At 37.4% G+C, this 18,309-nt stretch overlaps 2 protein-coding genes across 2 annotated transcripts in view; both read right to left on the reverse strand.

Annotated features, from left to right (window-relative positions):
- The window catches only part of cbsb (cystathionine beta-synthase b), a 30,227-nt gene extending 26,500 nt beyond the window's left edge, over positions 1–3,727 (reverse strand). Inside the window, exons 1-3 of the mRNA XM_056251822.1 lie at positions 3,587–3,727; positions 1,289–1,645; positions 244–350 (exon numbers count right to left, since the gene is read on the reverse strand). Of these exons, the coding sequence (XP_056107797.1) occupies positions 244–350; positions 1,289–1,638 (457 nt within the window). The 5' untranslated portion in view covers positions 1,639–1,645; positions 3,587–3,727. The remainder of the gene's footprint in view (positions 1–243; positions 351–1,288; positions 1,646–3,586) is intronic.
- A 1,095-nt stretch (positions 3,728–4,822) lies between these two features.
- u2af1 (U2 small nuclear RNA auxiliary factor 1) lies at positions 4,823–17,488 on the reverse strand. The gene is made up of 8 exons (XM_056251823.1): positions 17,341–17,488; positions 16,734–16,821; positions 16,550–16,613; positions 16,369–16,418; positions 15,705–15,803; positions 12,666–12,799; positions 9,370–9,462; positions 4,823–5,157 (listed from the first exon to the last, which is right to left on the reverse strand). The coding sequence occupies exons 1-8, from the start codon at positions 17,382–17,384 to the stop codon at positions 4,992–4,994; spliced, it is 738 nt and encodes a 245-aa protein (XP_056107798.1). The 5' UTR covers positions 17,385–17,488; the 3' UTR covers positions 4,823–4,991.
- Between the last annotated feature and the right edge of the window lie 821 nt (positions 17,489–18,309).

An 18,309-nucleotide genomic window follows, 5' to 3' on the forward strand; every position in this document is an offset into this window, starting at 1 on the left:
CTAGGAACGTTTGCTTCTTCACGTCCTCAATCAGCTTAGAAGAGCGAAACCCAACACCTGCATTCCTCATTCCAGAACTCGACCACTTACTTACCAACACAGACACACATGCCGATACATGCACTTTACAGGGTGTCCTTAAATGATCATGTGATCTTTCGTGTCCTCATAGGACACGACAGAAAAAGAAGAAAAACAGGTTGGAACACACATCCTCTGCACACATATTTTACAGATACTCACAAAGCTCACACTTGAGGCCAAAAGCATTGGGAATCTTGTTCATGCGGACCAGTGGGGTCTCTCCAATCTTGCTTAAGATGTTGGGGAGGATACTGGGTGTCTCGGTCCTGTGAGAAAAGGGAGCACGTCAAGCGGTTACACATGCACTACCACAAACACACATTAAGGTAAATGTCAATCATAAAATAAGCACAACGAAACTGACTGAATCACTGTGACTCTGCAGACTGTGACATTGGTTTATGTGTGTGGTAAAAGTGTGGTCATTCACGGTTACAGTTGTAGATGAGTCATTCTTCCTGAAAAATCACTGTTGTTTAACAGGAGTAACTTGAATGGTAATTCATGTGTAGAAAGAAAGCAGATTTTTAATATTAACTGAAAAATTATAATAATAATAATATTTACTTTAATTTCTTCATTTTCAAAAGTTCTCCTTTGCTGGCAAGAGGTTTTATTTATATATTGTCCAGTATAGTTTATTATTTAAAAGTATTTTTTTTTATAATTTAGAACCTCAATGTTCACACATACATGCAATTTTACTGTGTAGGAAAACACATCAAGTGCCTGCATAGTTTGATTTTAAAACATCCTGCTTCATGTTAAAACAACCCTATGCCCTAACCACTAAACCCACTCTTAAAGGGTTAGTTCACCCAAAAATGAAAATTGTCATCATTTACTCACCCTCCTGTTGTTCCAAACCAGTATAAAGGTTATTGTTCTGCTGAACACAAAAGAAGATATTTTGAAGAATGTTTGTGACCGAACGGTTACTGGTCCCCATTGACTTCCATAGTATGAAAAAACAACACTATGTAAGTCAGTGGTGACCCACAACTGTATGGTTAACTGACATTCTTCAAAATATCTTCCTTCGTGTTCAGCAGAACAAAGAAATAAAGGTTTGTACAGAACAACTTGAGGGTGAGTAAAGGACATAATTTTCACTCTTGAGTAAACTATCCCTTTAAAATCTATGTACCGACAAATATGAATTCTTAGGAAAGCATGTAACAGCTTTAAGGTGCTGCATTCTTACCGTTGGAAGTGGTTGTGGGGCGACTCGGTGTTTGGGTCACCAAGTTTCCAGGTGCATCTGCTGGGCAAATCTGGTCGAATCCATTTCCTCTCCATGGTGACCTCCGATCCATTCTCCATGTGCTCTCCATTAATACTCTTCACATGGTGACTGTTTGTTTCATTCACATGGGCTGTGCCGTTCACATTTAACTTTTGTCCAGCATTTCCATTCAAGACGGCATCGACTTTCAGCTTGGCATCCATGTTGATGCCAGATTCTCCATTTGCAGCATTTGTGAGGACCTTGGCAGCATGTGGGCAGATGGGACCAGTCCCAACTGACTCTGAACTAGATGGTACTGATGGCATGGCTTACCTGAGAGGAAACATTTTAAGTGTCAGTCACCAGGCTTTCCTTAATACTGTTTTACAGTATCCGATCACCCAAAGAATGGTTATAAACATTATTAGGAAACATTACGCAACACTTCCATCATAAATGCGGGCGTATCGCTCTAGAAGTTCATTCTGGTTTTCACTCTATTATGTTTAAATACAGTGTTCATGTCATCCAAGTGCTTATGCAACACTGACAGATCACAACATGCCATTTAAGAAGCCAAACCACTGTACAAATTCCATGAAAGTCTCAATCACCCTCCTAAAAGATAATATTTATAGTGCTTTACTTCATTGACATATCTCAATGTATGATAACACTTGCATGCTTAAATACAGTGAGAGGAAGAATACAAAACATTATCATTTAGAATGTACAAAAACACTCACTTCTTGATAACAATATCTATTAGATTAGACCTATAAATCTCTATGGTCTCGATCGTCAAACATGAAGATAAAACAAGCACCCTTATTACAGCCTCAACTTCCTCCTGGTCAAAGCATGAATAAGCAAAAGTTGATCCCTCATTCAAAAAATAAAAAAAAATAAACCAATGATCGACACAGAGAAGGAGATGCAATGGAATCCAGGGGAAATGGACAATTTAATCCCTGTGGAAAACTGCTACTGAATTTTCTTTCAGTTCTAATAGGAGCTGGAGATGTTTAGGTTTCTCTTCAGAACAGAACAGCTGTACTTGTTCATATGCATACCTTGCGTGCTTGTAAATTTGCCAGGAATGGACTCTTATGCAATGAACAGTACAGTGATACACAACACCAACAAAGCCTTTCAGCCAAAAGTTTGCTTCACGGACAAGCATTTCCAAAGATGAATAAAATTAATAAAATTCAAGCACTTCATCAGGAATTTCACTGACATCAGGGATGTTTTGACTGTAGTTTTTACTAACTGCATGTTATCTATGCTCTCAATTGGCAGCATAATTAGTTACATAATCATAGAAGAGTCATCCATACTCTGAAAAGAAGTTACTGTAAACCCAACACAGTGAAATAAGAAACTTCTGCTTTCCACAGACAACCTTCAAGGAAGAGGTGTGGCTTTCTAGACAGCTGAGATGATCATGCAAAGCCAGCTAGTCTGTAGAGGGATTGACTCTTAAATCCTGTTTAGTCATGGTCACAACACTGAAACAATATCTAAGAAAAAAAAGTTCTCAGCCATCTTCAAAAAATGTTCTCAACCTGAGGAAACGTATGACTAAACCAAAAATTTGATAAGAAAAGAGCTGGTTAAAGGCTGTCTCAAGAAATCTCTGTGATTTGAGATCCATCTCTGAACAATTTTTATTTTTTAAATTTACATTTATAAACTCTTCAAGAGCCGCTGACATTTATAATACCATAACTTTATTATTATTATTATTATTAATAATAATAATAATAATAATAAAGCAAAGAGAGTTTTGGTGGGCTTTAAAAAGAATCGCCAGTCATCCTGCTCAAATGCTAGTGAAAAGATAATGAATTTAAAAAAAAAGGACTCAAATGAATTATAAATTGGAGATCTCCACCGCAGGTATGAGTTGTAAAACATGTAACTGTTAAGAGCATCACATCAATGAACGAACATGGTAAAGTATGCTGACGCAATCGCGTGGCTATTGCATTGTGCTGATGCTGACGCAGGGGCTCGATTTCATCATGCGCGCGCCGCATTCTCATCACTTACGACAGGCGTAATGTAATTGTGAGTATTGAAAAAAATTGATAATTTATGTGTGGAAAACTCTTTTGAGGAATGCAAGCGATTAGGATATGTTCAGATACAAACAACACCATTGTGTAGTAATGTCGCAGATTGATGCTTTTATCGTGTCTTGGTCATTATCAATAAAAGGGTTATCTTTAGGGCTTAACGACTAAAATACGAACAGTTAATTTGACTCACCTGACAATCAGATAGAGACGAACTTGCGAGCCGGTGAGGTACGATTACACAGATGACCTATCCGTATATGAAAAGAGGACGGCTTGCCAGCAGCTCACATGTGTTAGAGTCAACCTGGCGTCCAATCAGGTGCCAGCATACCTTGTTGGGGTCGAGCGCTGATTTGCTGTTTGTTCTTTTCTCCTAACCAATGGAAACGTCGACATTTAGTCGTGCCCTCGTGCACAGAAAACATTAGGACAGTTCTGCTATGCTATGAGCTCAAGCGAGTGGATTGTGTTACTAAAGTGCACTTTACCAATTTATTTCTAACATAGTAAACTAACATCGGAGTATTGTGAGCAACTCTTACCAATTAAGAAACTAAAAATTGATAAGTTTTCAAGTCTGAAAAATACGCGTATCATTACTTGCCTTGCAATAATGAACGACTGGCTGTACATATTCCGAGATTCAAATATTGTTAATGTCGTCTTGTAACGTTAGGTTTACTTAAAAAATAGTCTATTACATTTTCCAAAAAGAGAAATAGCCCATTAAAACAATCGTCAACAATAACGTTATAAATGTAAATATGTATTAATCTGGATCATTCTAATGTTTCTATGGACAAGTTAGCGATACCTTCCTCTATTTTATGTTGTCCCTCACCCAGCTCTTTGTCTTTGACCGGTTTGTTGCTTTTGCGAGCGAGGTTTTCATTTTCTTGCTGTTATTGAGGACCCCTGAGCTTTTACCCATTTATCAGTTTTATGCTTATCATAAATTAATACTGAGCTCCGAGGCCATTCTTTCTTCTATCGTAGTAATACAAACAAAACATTCTCGAGTCTTTAGATTAGCAAAGACACTTAACGCCTAAAAAAAAGAAACGTTCCTTAAATGAACTTTAAACATTTACCTCTTAAATAGTAGGACTAAGTTACCATATCATTGACGTTAGTTAATTCAAATGCGGGTTTGAATATGAAGACCATTTGTTGTGACTTGATACTGTTATTTTGGATATATCCCCCTTTCCTGCCATTAAAATAGCTTTTGCAACATGTATTAATCTCTTCTTGAGATCACAGCAAATTTGAGAACAGCTTTAACAATTCTGCTAAATGAAAAAGTATTAAAGGGTTAAGAAATCAAGAAACAATCACTAACCACTGCTTTCAAAAGTACAAGTGGAAACACAGTAAAATAACAGCATGTAATCGCATATAATAGAATATATCTACTGAAAATAAGTAAAATGACTAAGGTATTTTTTTATTGAAAAGCAAACAAATCTTGAATAAAAAGATGGGAGGACAAAGAAATCAGGGAAGGAAATAAATTCAACATTTATCACATTTCATCAGGAGAGAGCAGGGCAGGGTTTGGGGACTGAATGTTGGTTTCAAGAAAGAAGGAAATTTTAAAATCGTCCAGAGCGTTCTCGATCTCTTGACCGCCGTCTCTCTCTGTCTCTTCCTCCACCTCCACCTCCGCCTCCGCCGCCGCCGCCGCCTCCTCCACCTCCGCCTCTATTGCGTTCCCTAGAACGAGAACGCCGTTCACGGGAACGTGAGCGGGAGCGATGCCTGTGTAGGAGAGAAAATAAATTAACTAACGAGACCAAAACCTGTTCATTTATACACTACCATACAGTACAGAACTTTGAGGTCAATACGATTTTTTTTTATTAATACTTAAAGGGTAACTAAACACTGAAACAACTTTTTTTAGTTAATGATCTGTAAGAATGGAGCTTCATAAATGCTGTTCTTTGATTCGAGTACATTTTTTGACATTTGGGTATAAAGTGTTTTAATTTTCAAATATATGGTGTAAAAACGTCTGAGTGCTGCCCTCTTCAGGTTAAACGGAAAGCTCCTGCAGTAGGGAACTCTCTGACGTCACTCTGTCACGCCCTTGGTGCGAGCTCACCACGCCCTTGGCAGCCCCTGGTATAAAAGCATCTGGTTCCGTCAAAACTACTGTAGCGAGTCAGGAGTTGGAATTACGAGTATTGAAAACGATCAGGATAGTTTTATATATGAAAATCAACAAACAACAAATAAAACAAGCAGCTCTATGCACTTTTTAAGGCAAGATTCTATTCTGTGGCATTTCCTTCTGACCGTCGTCAATAGCAACGCATTATAAACAGTGCAAATCCATGTAACGTTATCACAACGGACGCGCTCTCTCGTTTCATTCAAATACAATTTGCCGTCTTGCGTCTCCGTTTTTGATTGTATTGAAAATAAAATCAGAGTTAATTTATTGTTTACAGAGTTTGATAATATTGTTGTGATCATCTTGTCTGGACGATTGTTTTGTACGCTGTACAAAATGGATTTATAAACAGGTAAGATTTAAAACATTAATGCGAACTTTTCTTCGTGGAAGCTTCACGTTTATTTCAAGTGAGTGAGATAAAATATTTCTACTCAAAACAACATTTTGAAGTGTATTGCAGCGACTTTTTTGTGCATGTTCTGCAGACAGGGTGACCATCATCGATTAAGTTTCCCACAGGACCAAAGTATGACCACACACCTCAGATTTGGCCCTCTTAAAAGGCAGAAAAATCAGATGAAGGTGGGGAAGAAAATACTTCAAATGACTGCAAAGCTACTTGCGTCACTCCAGTCGGTCTCCATTTTAGCGAGTTTGACAGCAGCTGTCAATCAATCCCTCACTGCGGTCTCAGTTCGTCCCCTCCATCTCCGCTGGGCTCTGCCCACTTTTCCAGCATTTTTCAAATATTGCCAGTGGGTGGAGTCAGGCTCTGACCAGGGGTTTAGTTACCCTTTAAATCAGCAAGTTACTATGAAATTATTTAAAAGTAACAGTAAAGAAATGTATAATATAACCCCAATTCGAGAAAAGTTGGGACATTGAGGATACTAATTGTTGCAGTTTTATAGTGTTTTTATTTGCTTAATCACACCTGATACAAGGCAGCTGCTCAAGAGTCTCATTGGTCGTCATGGTCTGATTCTCCCTTTCATGATGGGCCATACATTTTCAGTAGGAGACAGATCTGGACTGCGGGAAGACCAGTAAAGCACATACACCCTATGGTGTATTGTCTACAAAACCTTTTCTACTCCGTTGTAGCACATGCTGAAAGAGGCATTGTCTTGCTGCTTCCCATGAAAGATATCATTACACATTTGCAAGTCACACATGCCGTTTTCACTGACCCATACCAAAGATGTTCGGTTCTGCACCCGTCACTGATTAAAGTCTGGATGGTTCCTTTCGTCTTTGGCACCGAAAACTCGATGTCCGTTTTTACCAAAAGTAAGCTGAAACTGGGACTAATTTGACCGCAGCACATATTTCCACTATGTTTTGGTTCATCTGAGATGAGCTTGGCACCATCTCTGCATAGAACTGATGTATAGCTTTCTACTTGGTTAACAGATTCAAGTTGAATTCCCTGATGCAGCGGTAGACTGTGTTTAGTGACAACGGTTTTACAAAGTACACGCTATATTTTACTCAGTAGCATGATGGTTTCTCATGCAATGCCATCTGAGGGTTCAAAGGTCACGCACATTCATCGGAGGTTTCCTGTCTCGCCCTACACAAACTGAGATTTCTCTGAATTCCCTGAATCTTTTAACAATATTATGTATGGTAGATGGTGAAAGACCGAAATACTTTGCCATCTTGCATTGAGAAATGTGATTTTTGAATTGTTTGGCAATTCTCTCATGTAATTTGTCACAAAATGATGAACCATGACCCATCTTTGCTGGCAAAAACCAAGATGCTCTTTTCACACTCAATCAAAATACCCTCAACTATTACCAAGATAACCAATTTTTGTTTGCCTGTCTTAACTTTTTTGGTGTTGCAGCCATCAAAATAAAAAAATTGTCTATATTTACAAAATACAATTAATTTGGCATTTTTTTCCTTTGTACTTTTGTCAGTTGAATTAAGGTTAAAGAGAATTAACAAAAATCACAGATTCTTCATTTTATTACACTTTACAAAATGCCCCAACTTTTCTGGAATTGGGGTTATTACAAAATATTTCTGCAACCTTGAACTTTCCATTCATCAAAGAATCCTCAGATAATGCATCAGTTTCCACAAGAATAAAGTAGCACAGCTGTTTTCAACTTATAATAATAATAATTGTTTCTTCATCAGCATATTAGAATGATCTTTGAAGGATCATGTGACTGAAACTGAACTGTAGTAGGGCTGCAACGATTAGTCGACGTTGTCGACAACGTCGACAATAAAAATTTGTCGACAAATATCTTTGTTGTCGAGTAGTCGTTTGATCTCACGTGACCTAATGTAAGGGCCTGCAATATCGCGATTTGACCGCTACGGCGCTGTAGCGCTAGAGTGTAGTGCAGCCCTTACAAATGCTATTGCGGTAGAAGAAAACACAGCGCGAATTATGACAGTGCAAACGAATCCGAACTAGCAAGGTTTAGGTTTGGGAAAGTTTCACAAAACTTCAAATCAAGAATGCTGTCGTGTGCAATAATTGCAAGGCGCAACTTGCTTTTCTCCCGTGAAAAAGCACAACATGCATGTTGGAGTGCAAGAGGAAACATCCCGGCAAAAGAGGAGCCGGTGAGAATTGAGTGTTCTCCAGCTGGAGCTTACTAACCAGCGGCAAATCTCTCTTTATTAGAGAATGCAATACTACTAATAATAGTAATAATATTATCAATAGTAATATAATTACAGTAATGTGATGACTTATTTTGCATAGAATAAAGCTTGATCGAGCTTAGGAGTCAGGGCTGTTTTTATTATTGTAACACTATTAGTATATTAGGTATTATTATAGTCTTATCACTTGCCTGTATTTTGTTCAATAATCATGAAGACTTACAAAACGAGATGTTATATCCTTCCTATGAAATAGGAAGAATATCATGGCAGTTACTTTATCATACTATAAATTAAAAGGTGAATGAGAACGTCTCTGTCAGCTCAATTGTCATGTAAAAAAAGATTGTAATTTTATACTTATAATAATTGTTTGCAGATTAATATTTTACCATTCTTTGTGACCTGAAGTTAATATCCCTTTTTCTGTTTCAGTTCTAAGAAAAGCAGTGGGCCTATTAAACAATGCTTAGAGAGCATTTGAGTGTGATTTGAGTTGGACCGAAATCTGAAAACTTAAAGAAAATGACCTGTTTATTTTGCTCAAAGTTCATTAAAACAACTATTTCAAAAGCTGAAGTGATTTTCTTTTTTTATATTATAGTTAGATAATATGTATAGAATATGTTAGATATGTATAACTCAATGTTTTAACTAATTGGAAAAGCTGAATAATCGTTCCAAACTTACTGATTAGTCTGCGAAATAATCGACGATTAGTCGATTAATCGTTCTAATAATCGTTAGATTAATCGATTATCAAAATAATCGTTTGTTGCAGCCCTAAACTGTAGTAATGATGCTGAAAATTCAACTTTCCCATCACAGGAATAAATTACATTTAAAAAAAATATATATTAAAGTAGAAGTTATTTTAAATTGTAATTTCACAATTCTACTGTTTTTCCTGTATTTTGATCAAATAAATGCGCCATTTGTCACTCGTTTCACAGAAAGAAAAAAAAACCCTGCAGTTTTCGCAAGGTTAAACATTTGAACTAAGTCAGTATGCTTTTATAATAAGGACCTTTTATCTTATGGCAGATAATGAAGCAAGACCTTATAGAGGCCTAATGACACCAAAGTGAAGATTACAAGTAGATCTACTCAAGTGTTCTGTAACAATCTTTATGTGTTTGAGTTTAAAAAAACAGACATACCTCTTCCTTCTGCGGCCATACAGTTCTCTTCTGAGTTCTCTTGAGATCGGCTTTAGGTGCATGAAATTGCAGAAGCCACCTCGAGTGCACTCTCTGCAGGAAGACACAAGTACTGCAGTCAGTCACAGTGAAGCAGTTTAAAAGTGAAGTATGAGATATTTTTATGTTAACATACGGGGCATTGTGATGAAATGCGTTACAATGGACCAGGGGCGGAGTGGCAATCGGGAGAGTCGGGAGTTTCCCCGGTGGGCCAGTAGTGTTTCGAGGCCCGCGAGGGCCGGTCTGATAATAGTTATAACCTGTTAAGTGTTATAGCCATGCGCACTTGAGGCCCAAGCGAGGGGAAAAATAACGTTTTTACACATTTTTGATAACGGAGCGTATATTTGCACTAAGTGCCTGTCTTTTCAGCAAAAAGACACCAGTCACGAAATAGCTACAGTGGCGTAGGTCGTAGGGTGTGTAGTGCTTGAAAGCAGCTTTTGACGCGTTCGACCTTTATAAAACAGCACAAGACTTTAAGTATATAGGCATCCTGTTTGTGCTGCGTGATTGAAAGAAAAGTGCGCTATTTGCTCACGCGATCAGCACGGTGATCTGGTGTTTTCTCCTATAAAAGCTCAAGGGTTTATTTCTTGCCAGTGAAGAAATTAGGACAAAAGTATTTTAATTTTCCTATGCTACTATAGTGTAATGTAGGCTAAAATATACTTTGGAAATATTTAGGGATGCACGATATATCGACCACATATCGATATCGGCCGATAAATGATCTTTTTTGATGTTATCGTTATCGGTCCGATAAGAAAATTGGGCCGATATATCAAAGCCGATAGATAGATTATTTACTTCAGTTGAGAGATGCACGCTGTTCGCCATGATGGTTCTGAATGATTGGATTCACTTCGAAAAGGAAGATACAGTTCAGTGCAACGTGCAGCAAAAATCTGTCACATAGCTCATAACATTATAATAAAAACACGCAAAAGAATGTTGTGAATTGTTGTTGGCCAGTGTTTCAGCGCGACGAGCGCGTTGTGGCGGAAAGAGCGCGTCTATGGAGTTTAGCCTTCATGACAAGCACAGTCAAGTTCTCTTGAGCATTCGCAGCATTCTGCGCCATTGTAAGTTGTAATATGTTTATTTTGTGTATATATATATGATTAATCTAATATAGGATGCGTTTGGTTGAGTTAATGAACGATGCAGTAGCGCTTCATTGTACCGGTGATCATCTTTGCTGTGATCATCTTTGATCATTTTAGCGTTGCGCAGCTCAAACAGCAATGCACATTTATAACTATAATTGGGACTGTCATATACATGCCATTATAATGAGAACACTATTGTAATAAAACGTTGTGAATTCTCTGTTTAGTTGCCGTTTCAGCGCGTTGTTGTGAGAATAGTGCGTCCAGAACAGGGATTAGCCTACACATTATGACCAGCACAAGTTCGATTATGCATTCACGTCATTTTGCGCAGATAAGTCGTAATATAAAGTTGATGTAATATAAATATCTGATTAATCTCACATATGATGCGTTTCGTTCGTGGATTTAAACAACCTGCCAGAAAAGTTCTTCAGTTTTTGCCGGTGCTCGTTCTCTTCAGCTTCAGCGCGCGCAGATTAAACAACAATGCAAAACATTAAAAGCTATGATTGGGACTGTCATACAATTATAATTGTATTCACTATTGTAATACATTTGTAAATTCTTTGGGTTTGCATTCTTCAACAGCCGTTGAGTTGATTAACCTTCTAGCAACCAACCTTCTCTTCAGCTTCAGCGCGCGCAGCTCACACATGTCATTTGAAACAGTAACTAAGCTATTAAAGATGTTTACTATCAATGTAATATTTAATTTTTTTCAAAAACATTGCGTTATAATTAATAACTAACATTATTTTGTTCTCGTATTATTTTCATCAATGATATGGTTTGATTAAAATATTTTTTTCTTATTGTCCGTGGGGAGGCGATTCCATTTTATTGATCCATGGGACATGCATTTTGTTTCTTTATATGCAGACCAATGTTATCCAATGACTTGTTTGCATTATTTATGTATTTTATTTTTTGTTAGGCAATAGATTTTTTGATAACACTTTACAATAAGGTCTCATTTGTTAATGCATTATCTAACAGAGAGCAATAGCCTTTGTTATTGTTAGTTAATAAAATATGTGCGTTCATGTTAGTTCACAGTGCATTGACTAATGTTAACAGACACAACTTTCTTAAAAATGTTTTATAAAATTGTTGGGTCATGCTAACAAAATTAAACCTTATTATAAAGTACCATTTTTTAATAAAGAAAGTTGTCCATATGAGTGTAAAATTAATTTTAAAAGATAAGGAATCTTACACTGGTTCAAACTAGGCTATACTGTATTGTATAGGTTTGATTTATGTTAAAAGTGTTTGAGACAAGGCTTTTAATGGTGAGCCTTTTGTTATACAGGCTATCAAAGTATATAAAATTTTAATTTAGATTTATCGGCCAATATATCGGTTATCGGCTTTCAAATGTAAAGAATTATCGGTTATCGGTATCGGCCAAAATGTTCATATCGGTGCATCCCTAGAAATATTCATTTTCATTTATACAGTACATTTATAGGCTATATGGATTTTACGTCATAGGAATAATTATATAAATCATTATTACAGTATTATAATAATTGTTTGGCATCCTAAAACACCATTGATAATGTAATGTAGACAGACTCTCATAACTAAAAAGATGTTTGAGCCCTCTTTAATGTCCTGGTACAAATCAATGCTTTTTCTTTGTTCAATGAGCAGTTCATGGTTTGAAGCTCTTAATTTTGATCTCTCAAAGAGCACCAGATTGATGCATTTAACCTTAAAATGTACAAAATTTTCTTACGGGGGAGCATGCCCCCGAACCCCCCTAGAAGCACAGAGGTCCACCCAACATAGTTTTACAAAATCCTATGTGAAAGAATAACCATTTATGAACTTTAATCCAGCATAGTACAACAAAGTTCCTTTTAAGACATTAAAACTGTAAATGCCATATTAAAATGTCCTTGGACAAAATATACATTTGGCCTGCCTAAGAGGGGGCCTACAAGACATTGTGCCCAGGGGCCTCTGAACTCTTAATCTGGCCCTGCCGGCGACGAGGGCCGGTGGTCTACAAAATTTCCCGGTAGATTTTTTGGTCCCACTCCGCCCCTGCAATGGACTCTTCAATACTATTTTATTGCTTTGCGTTCCTGTATTATGGAATGTGTGCAGCACTCTGCTGGTTTAGTCACTTACCCCATTTCATACTGTCGACAACAGGCCTCTCTGAAATCGGTGACAGGCGAGAGCTCAGCATGGATGGGCTGTCCATTAAACCAGCGGTTATTCAAGTTAATCACCGCTTTCTCTGCATCTTCCTCACGGCGGAACTACATACACACAAAAAAGAGGTTTTTGGTTGCTTCTTGGCAATGAGTGTTTTAAAGCAAAAAGAGCCTAAGATGCGTTTAAACCCTGATAAAATATTGTAACGGCCTCAAATAAATTACTGTTTATACAATGGTTGCAACATAAATATGTTTTTAAAAAAAACTATTTTCCACAGTTACCAACACGATCATCATTTTTGAGAGAAATAGTAAAGGTGAATGCATATACGAACAAGTTCTCTGTTTAGGATTAGAGACATACATCTTTGTTGTAAATGAATTCAATCCAAGCGCTCTTTGGTGACGTGGATGATCACGTTACTGTTGATCATCTGTCTATCATTGTATAAAGCCTGCCCTGACAATTTGATTGGTCCAAATAGCTCTGGTTTGAACACAGTTGCTTCACAACGGATCAAGTCCAGACCGAACTTCCCGACCTAAGTTCGGCTGGCATCCAGGCTAGCGTTTTGGTGGAACTAAATTAGCTGCTACTTTAGAGTAGGGTCTAACCCATCATAATAGCAACTACCAGTGACGCAAGTGTATGCTAACTAGCCGAACACACGTGAAACACCCAGCACTTGCCATTTAAAAAAAAAAGAAGCTGTGTACACACAGATGTAACACTAACTGTATGAACATGGAAACCATTGATAGATGGACATCTCAACCTGATTATGCATTTCTGCTCATCTAGCGACATTAGACATCAACCATACGGCAAATGGCAATACTTTTTCATATGCTGTCTACTTTATTTGTATAACAGTTCTATCTAATAACGTATCAGATAGGACTGTTAAACAGATCGTAAACTAATGAAGACAGAGAATGGGAGCGCTGTGTACTCAGGCGTTTCTAGAGGAACATTTAGTTCTTGGGAACCAACATGTTGGCTAATTCCGATAACCACCTGGTACGAAAGATAATAATAATAGTAGTAGTAGTAAAAAAAGACAGCTGGGCATTATTTTTACAGTTGCACAAAAACAAAGTACCAGGTAGCAAGTAACACTGGCTATAACAAAATACATGAAATCATAACATTTTTATTCCCAGTTAACAGTTAAGTAGTAAATAACTGTAACATGAGCACGATTAACACTTTACCCGACAGCGATTTAAAAAAAAATTGTTTCCAGCCACTGCCAGCGTTTTTGATCATTAACAAAACATTTCATGGCCCCCAGAATGTTTGTTTGTATGAATATCTGAACATGAAATTAGCGATGGGCAAGAGCACTCGGACGTGACAGCGACGATCAACCATGAAAACGATGAGCGCCCGGACTTTAAAAAATATATGTTTCTATTTTTCTGATTGGTTATTGCTGCATTTTCGGCGGTACCTGAGGTCTGATTGGTTAGCGTTAGACAGCATGCCTTAGAGACCGGCGAAACAAAGTGAAACTGGATTTGAAAGGCATTGATGCCTGGAATCACTTTGATCATGAAATACAATTAGGCTAAGTGCAAGATATGCAGCGCCAATCTGTCCTATACATAACATTATAATGAGAACACGATTGTAATAGAATGCTGTAAATTCTTTGTGCTTTAGTTGCCCGTGTATCAGAGCGCTGTTAAGGGAATCCCACAATGAGAGTAACACATCAGACTAGCGTGGTCAAGTTCACGTGCACATTCTTGTCCTTTTGTGCAGATGCAAGCTGTAAGATTACTTATGTTGTCTATGTCTGATGAATCTCATAGGAACCGATTGGTTGAGTTTATTAACCAGCTAGCAAAACGCTACAGTACCGAGCAGTGTTCATTCACTCTTCAGTTTCAGCTCAAATGAAATGTTGTAACAGGTATAAGTTGCAATAGGTATATATCTGATTAATCTAATATAGGACGCAGTTGGTTGAGTTTATTAACACGCTAGCAAATCGCTGCAGGGTGGTGTTTATTCACAGTTTCAGCTCAAATGCAACGCACGATATTATTGACTGGGTTATTTGAGATGGTCATTTTGTTTTAATGTTTCTTTTTTTTAAACCATTGATGCATCTTAATTTAGCAGTGTTATTTTTTGCTAGTCATATGTTCATGTTTTCATAGACATGTTTCCATTTGTCAACATTAATTTTCTTAACAGTCGTAAAATATTTTCATTATCTCCATGACGGACACGTCCCGCCCCCTGAGAACTCGTTTTTTGAGACCCATCAATGATCGAAATCGACAAAAAAATGCCCATCCCTACATGCAATATATCAAAAGAAAGAAACTGACCATCTGCTTTTAAACATAAACCCCTGTTTTATCCTAGCTTCATCCATTCTTTTTTTTTAATCAACACTTGAATATAGGTAAGTTTCATAAAAACATTTTGATCAAAAAGCGGAGAAAAATCAGTTTTGTCAAAGACCACATTCAGATTGGATTCAGAACGATGATCAAAACACCGATGCAATAAATCGAGTCCATCAACACCCCTAATGCTTGCAGTCCTATAGCTTGTCCTGGGTCGACATTTCATTCAGTAACATTACTAGGCAGTTTTGATTTGTATGGCGTTTAATGTTGGTGATCGTGTTATTTTACATAATGCATATGATTACATATGAGATCGCTTGTTTTTGCATCTTCTTCGCATCGGTTTTGATCAGGAGATTCAGTACTTTTTCAGAAGATGCGTAACAGTGCCCCCTACCGTATAACAGTGAAAACACGGAAAGCAGGGAAAATGGCGGGGAAAGAGATAACAAAGAATGTGCGGTCACAGGAATGAGAATACTGGCGTTTTACCATTCCCCCAAAACAAACCTCATCCAATCAGAATTTAGTTTTAGAACTAGATGTTTGTATCGTTTTAAATTATCTGAAATGAGTGCATGCGTACTTCAATGGTTGACATTACATTTCATAGACATAACAGTACTGTAAATTATCTCACCTTCACGTAGACATTTCCCACCAGGTGATCTCCTAAATTATCACACACGTTCATCTCCTCAACCTCTCCATATTTCTCCTCCATTTCAGTGAAAACCTCCTGTACACAATACAATTTACAAAGAATGATTTATGGCTTACAAACACAACTGATGAAACAAATGTGTCCATTATTCAGTAAGAATGGTTGTGATAAGACAGTGTACAAAAGTAATAAGTTGGTAGGATTTAGATAATTTAAAATAACGGTTTCCTATTGTAATATAATTTAAAGGGTAATTAATTAATGTGATGCAAATCTGAATATATTCAGCATCATTACTCCAGTCTTCAGAGTCACATGATCCTTCAGAAATCTAATATGATGATTTGGTGCTCAAAAAACATGTATTAACATCAATGTTGAAAACAGTTGTGCTGCGTATATTTTTTTTGTGGAAACCATGACACATTTTTTACAGGATTCTTTAATGAATAGAAAGTTCAAAAGAACAGCATTTATTTTAAATAGAAATATTTTGTAAAAATTTAAAAGTCTTTACTGTCTGTCTCTGTTGTAAGTATCCAATTACATTCAAAATCGGCCTTACAGTCGTTAAGTATGTCCCCGGCTGACGTCACACGCCACTCTATTTCAAAATGACTTTCAAAGAAAGACCACCTACCTCAAAGAACTCATCATAGTGTTCCTGCATCTCCACATCACTAACAGCATCTGATGAAAAAGAGAAGACACCGACAACCAGAAACAGTAATGGCTACAGTAACTCTTGGAGGCTGTTCATTTCTGTCCCACTTCAAGCCACTCCAGAATATCATGCAAGATGTATATTATTCAAGACTTACTTATGCCATCAGCAGACTGAGCTGTGTTTTGTGGGTTCCGGTAAATGTTCAACAGAGCAATGGTCTGAAACACAACCCAAATGAGAATTACAATGCAAATCTACCAGAAGAATAGTGTATTGCAGAAGTACATTAAAGGGTCTCTGTTGTAAAAAAAAAAATATTAATAAAAAAACTGGCGTACCTGGCTGAACGTGGGTTTGTTATGGAGTCTAGAGCATCGGTCTCCATGGCGACATGCTCCAATTTTAAAGTAGAAAGAGCAGTTAACCCTGTTGAAAACAAGAGAGGTTCAAAATACATACACTTGGTCTGATTTGTTCACACGCATGATGGTTAGTTTGAATTTCTGTTCATATGACTATTTCTTCCCAAGATATTAAAATACAAAACAACGAGAAGCCAAATGGAGCTTACAAAAACTATAAAGAAATATAGAGGTTTTGATTTTGCTATGAATAAGATCGATCCACAAGCAACACAATGAAAGAGAGACGCACTGCAGCCACGCCGAGATAAAACAAACAATACAAACTCAAAATAAGCATTTTGATATATAATGATTATTCAGCACATTAAAGCTCTGTGATGTGAAACAAACACTTATTACTTTTAATATTATTATTATCTAGAGGCGAGGTTGACAAACAGGTCAGTTGATAACCACACGAGGCATGATATAGGAAAGGCAAATATCCTTATATTCTACCCGTAATCACCGGTTTGTAACAATGCATACGATTAATGAGCATAATCAAACATACAATATTTTAAGTAGAATATATACTTACTTGTCTTTTTCTGTACCGAAAATCGACGCCAAGTATTCGGCCATTTTGAAAAAAAGAAAGGCGGTGGGCGCTTTTTCTTCGACTGGATCATCAAGAACAGAGAAGCGGAACACAAAGAGCTAGAGTACTGCCACCTAGCGTAGAGAAGCACGAACTGCAGGGCCGCTGCTTCTTCTTCTGTGGATTTATTGACGGGTCGCATACCAGCTTTTTAGGTGCGTAGCGCCACCTCCTGTGCTGGAGTGTGAAGTGATTTCCGAAATCGTCCCCTTTACCCTTAAATAGGGCACTATTTGAGGGGACAGCCATATGTATTGGTGTCCGAAACTGTGTCCCAATTCAGGGGCTGCATCCTCCGAAGGCCGATTGGGTCACAGCGGCGCGACGAAGGTTGTCCCAAATCGAAGAATCCTAGCGTATGTGTTGCCAAGTCCGAGGTTTGCCCGCGGAATTGGGATACTTTTAATTTGTTGCCGCGGGTAAACATTTTTTCCACGGGTTGATTTCCACCCCGTAAGTATGATTTGGACGCTCCGACACCCCCAAAACATCCCTCAGACTCACAAATCCAGTGGAGAATTCGGCCGCCCGATGGAGAAGAGCCGATGGGCTTTTTGGCCTTCTTTTGTTGTACAGACCTGGCAACCCTGCCTACCATCCTCCTTTCCCTGGACCAAGAAGGATAGAACGAGGAACCAGCAGCAGCCAAGAGAAAACGTATACACTTTTATGTAAGTTATATTTGTAAATGAAACAAAAATATATATATTTCTGTGCATTGTTTATTGTTGTAATGCAAGTTATAATTTGTAAATAAAGAAATTATCATGTATATTTATTTTTGTCATGTCAATTCATTTGTAAATGAAACAAAAGCAATTGTTCTATAGACTACATTTTTACTTAGGCTACAGTACTTTACAAGTATTTACAAGATAAGTTACGTTAATGATAAGAAAACCAAAATAC

This window comes from Rhinichthys klamathensis, unplaced genomic scaffold (genome assembly GCF_029890125.1).
Source record: "Rhinichthys klamathensis goyatoka isolate OS25496 unplaced genomic scaffold, OSU_Roscu_1.1 h1tg000090l_1, whole genome shotgun sequence".
In the NCBI taxonomy this organism is placed as follows: Eukaryota; Metazoa; Chordata; class Actinopteri; order Cypriniformes; family Leuciscidae; genus Rhinichthys; species Rhinichthys klamathensis.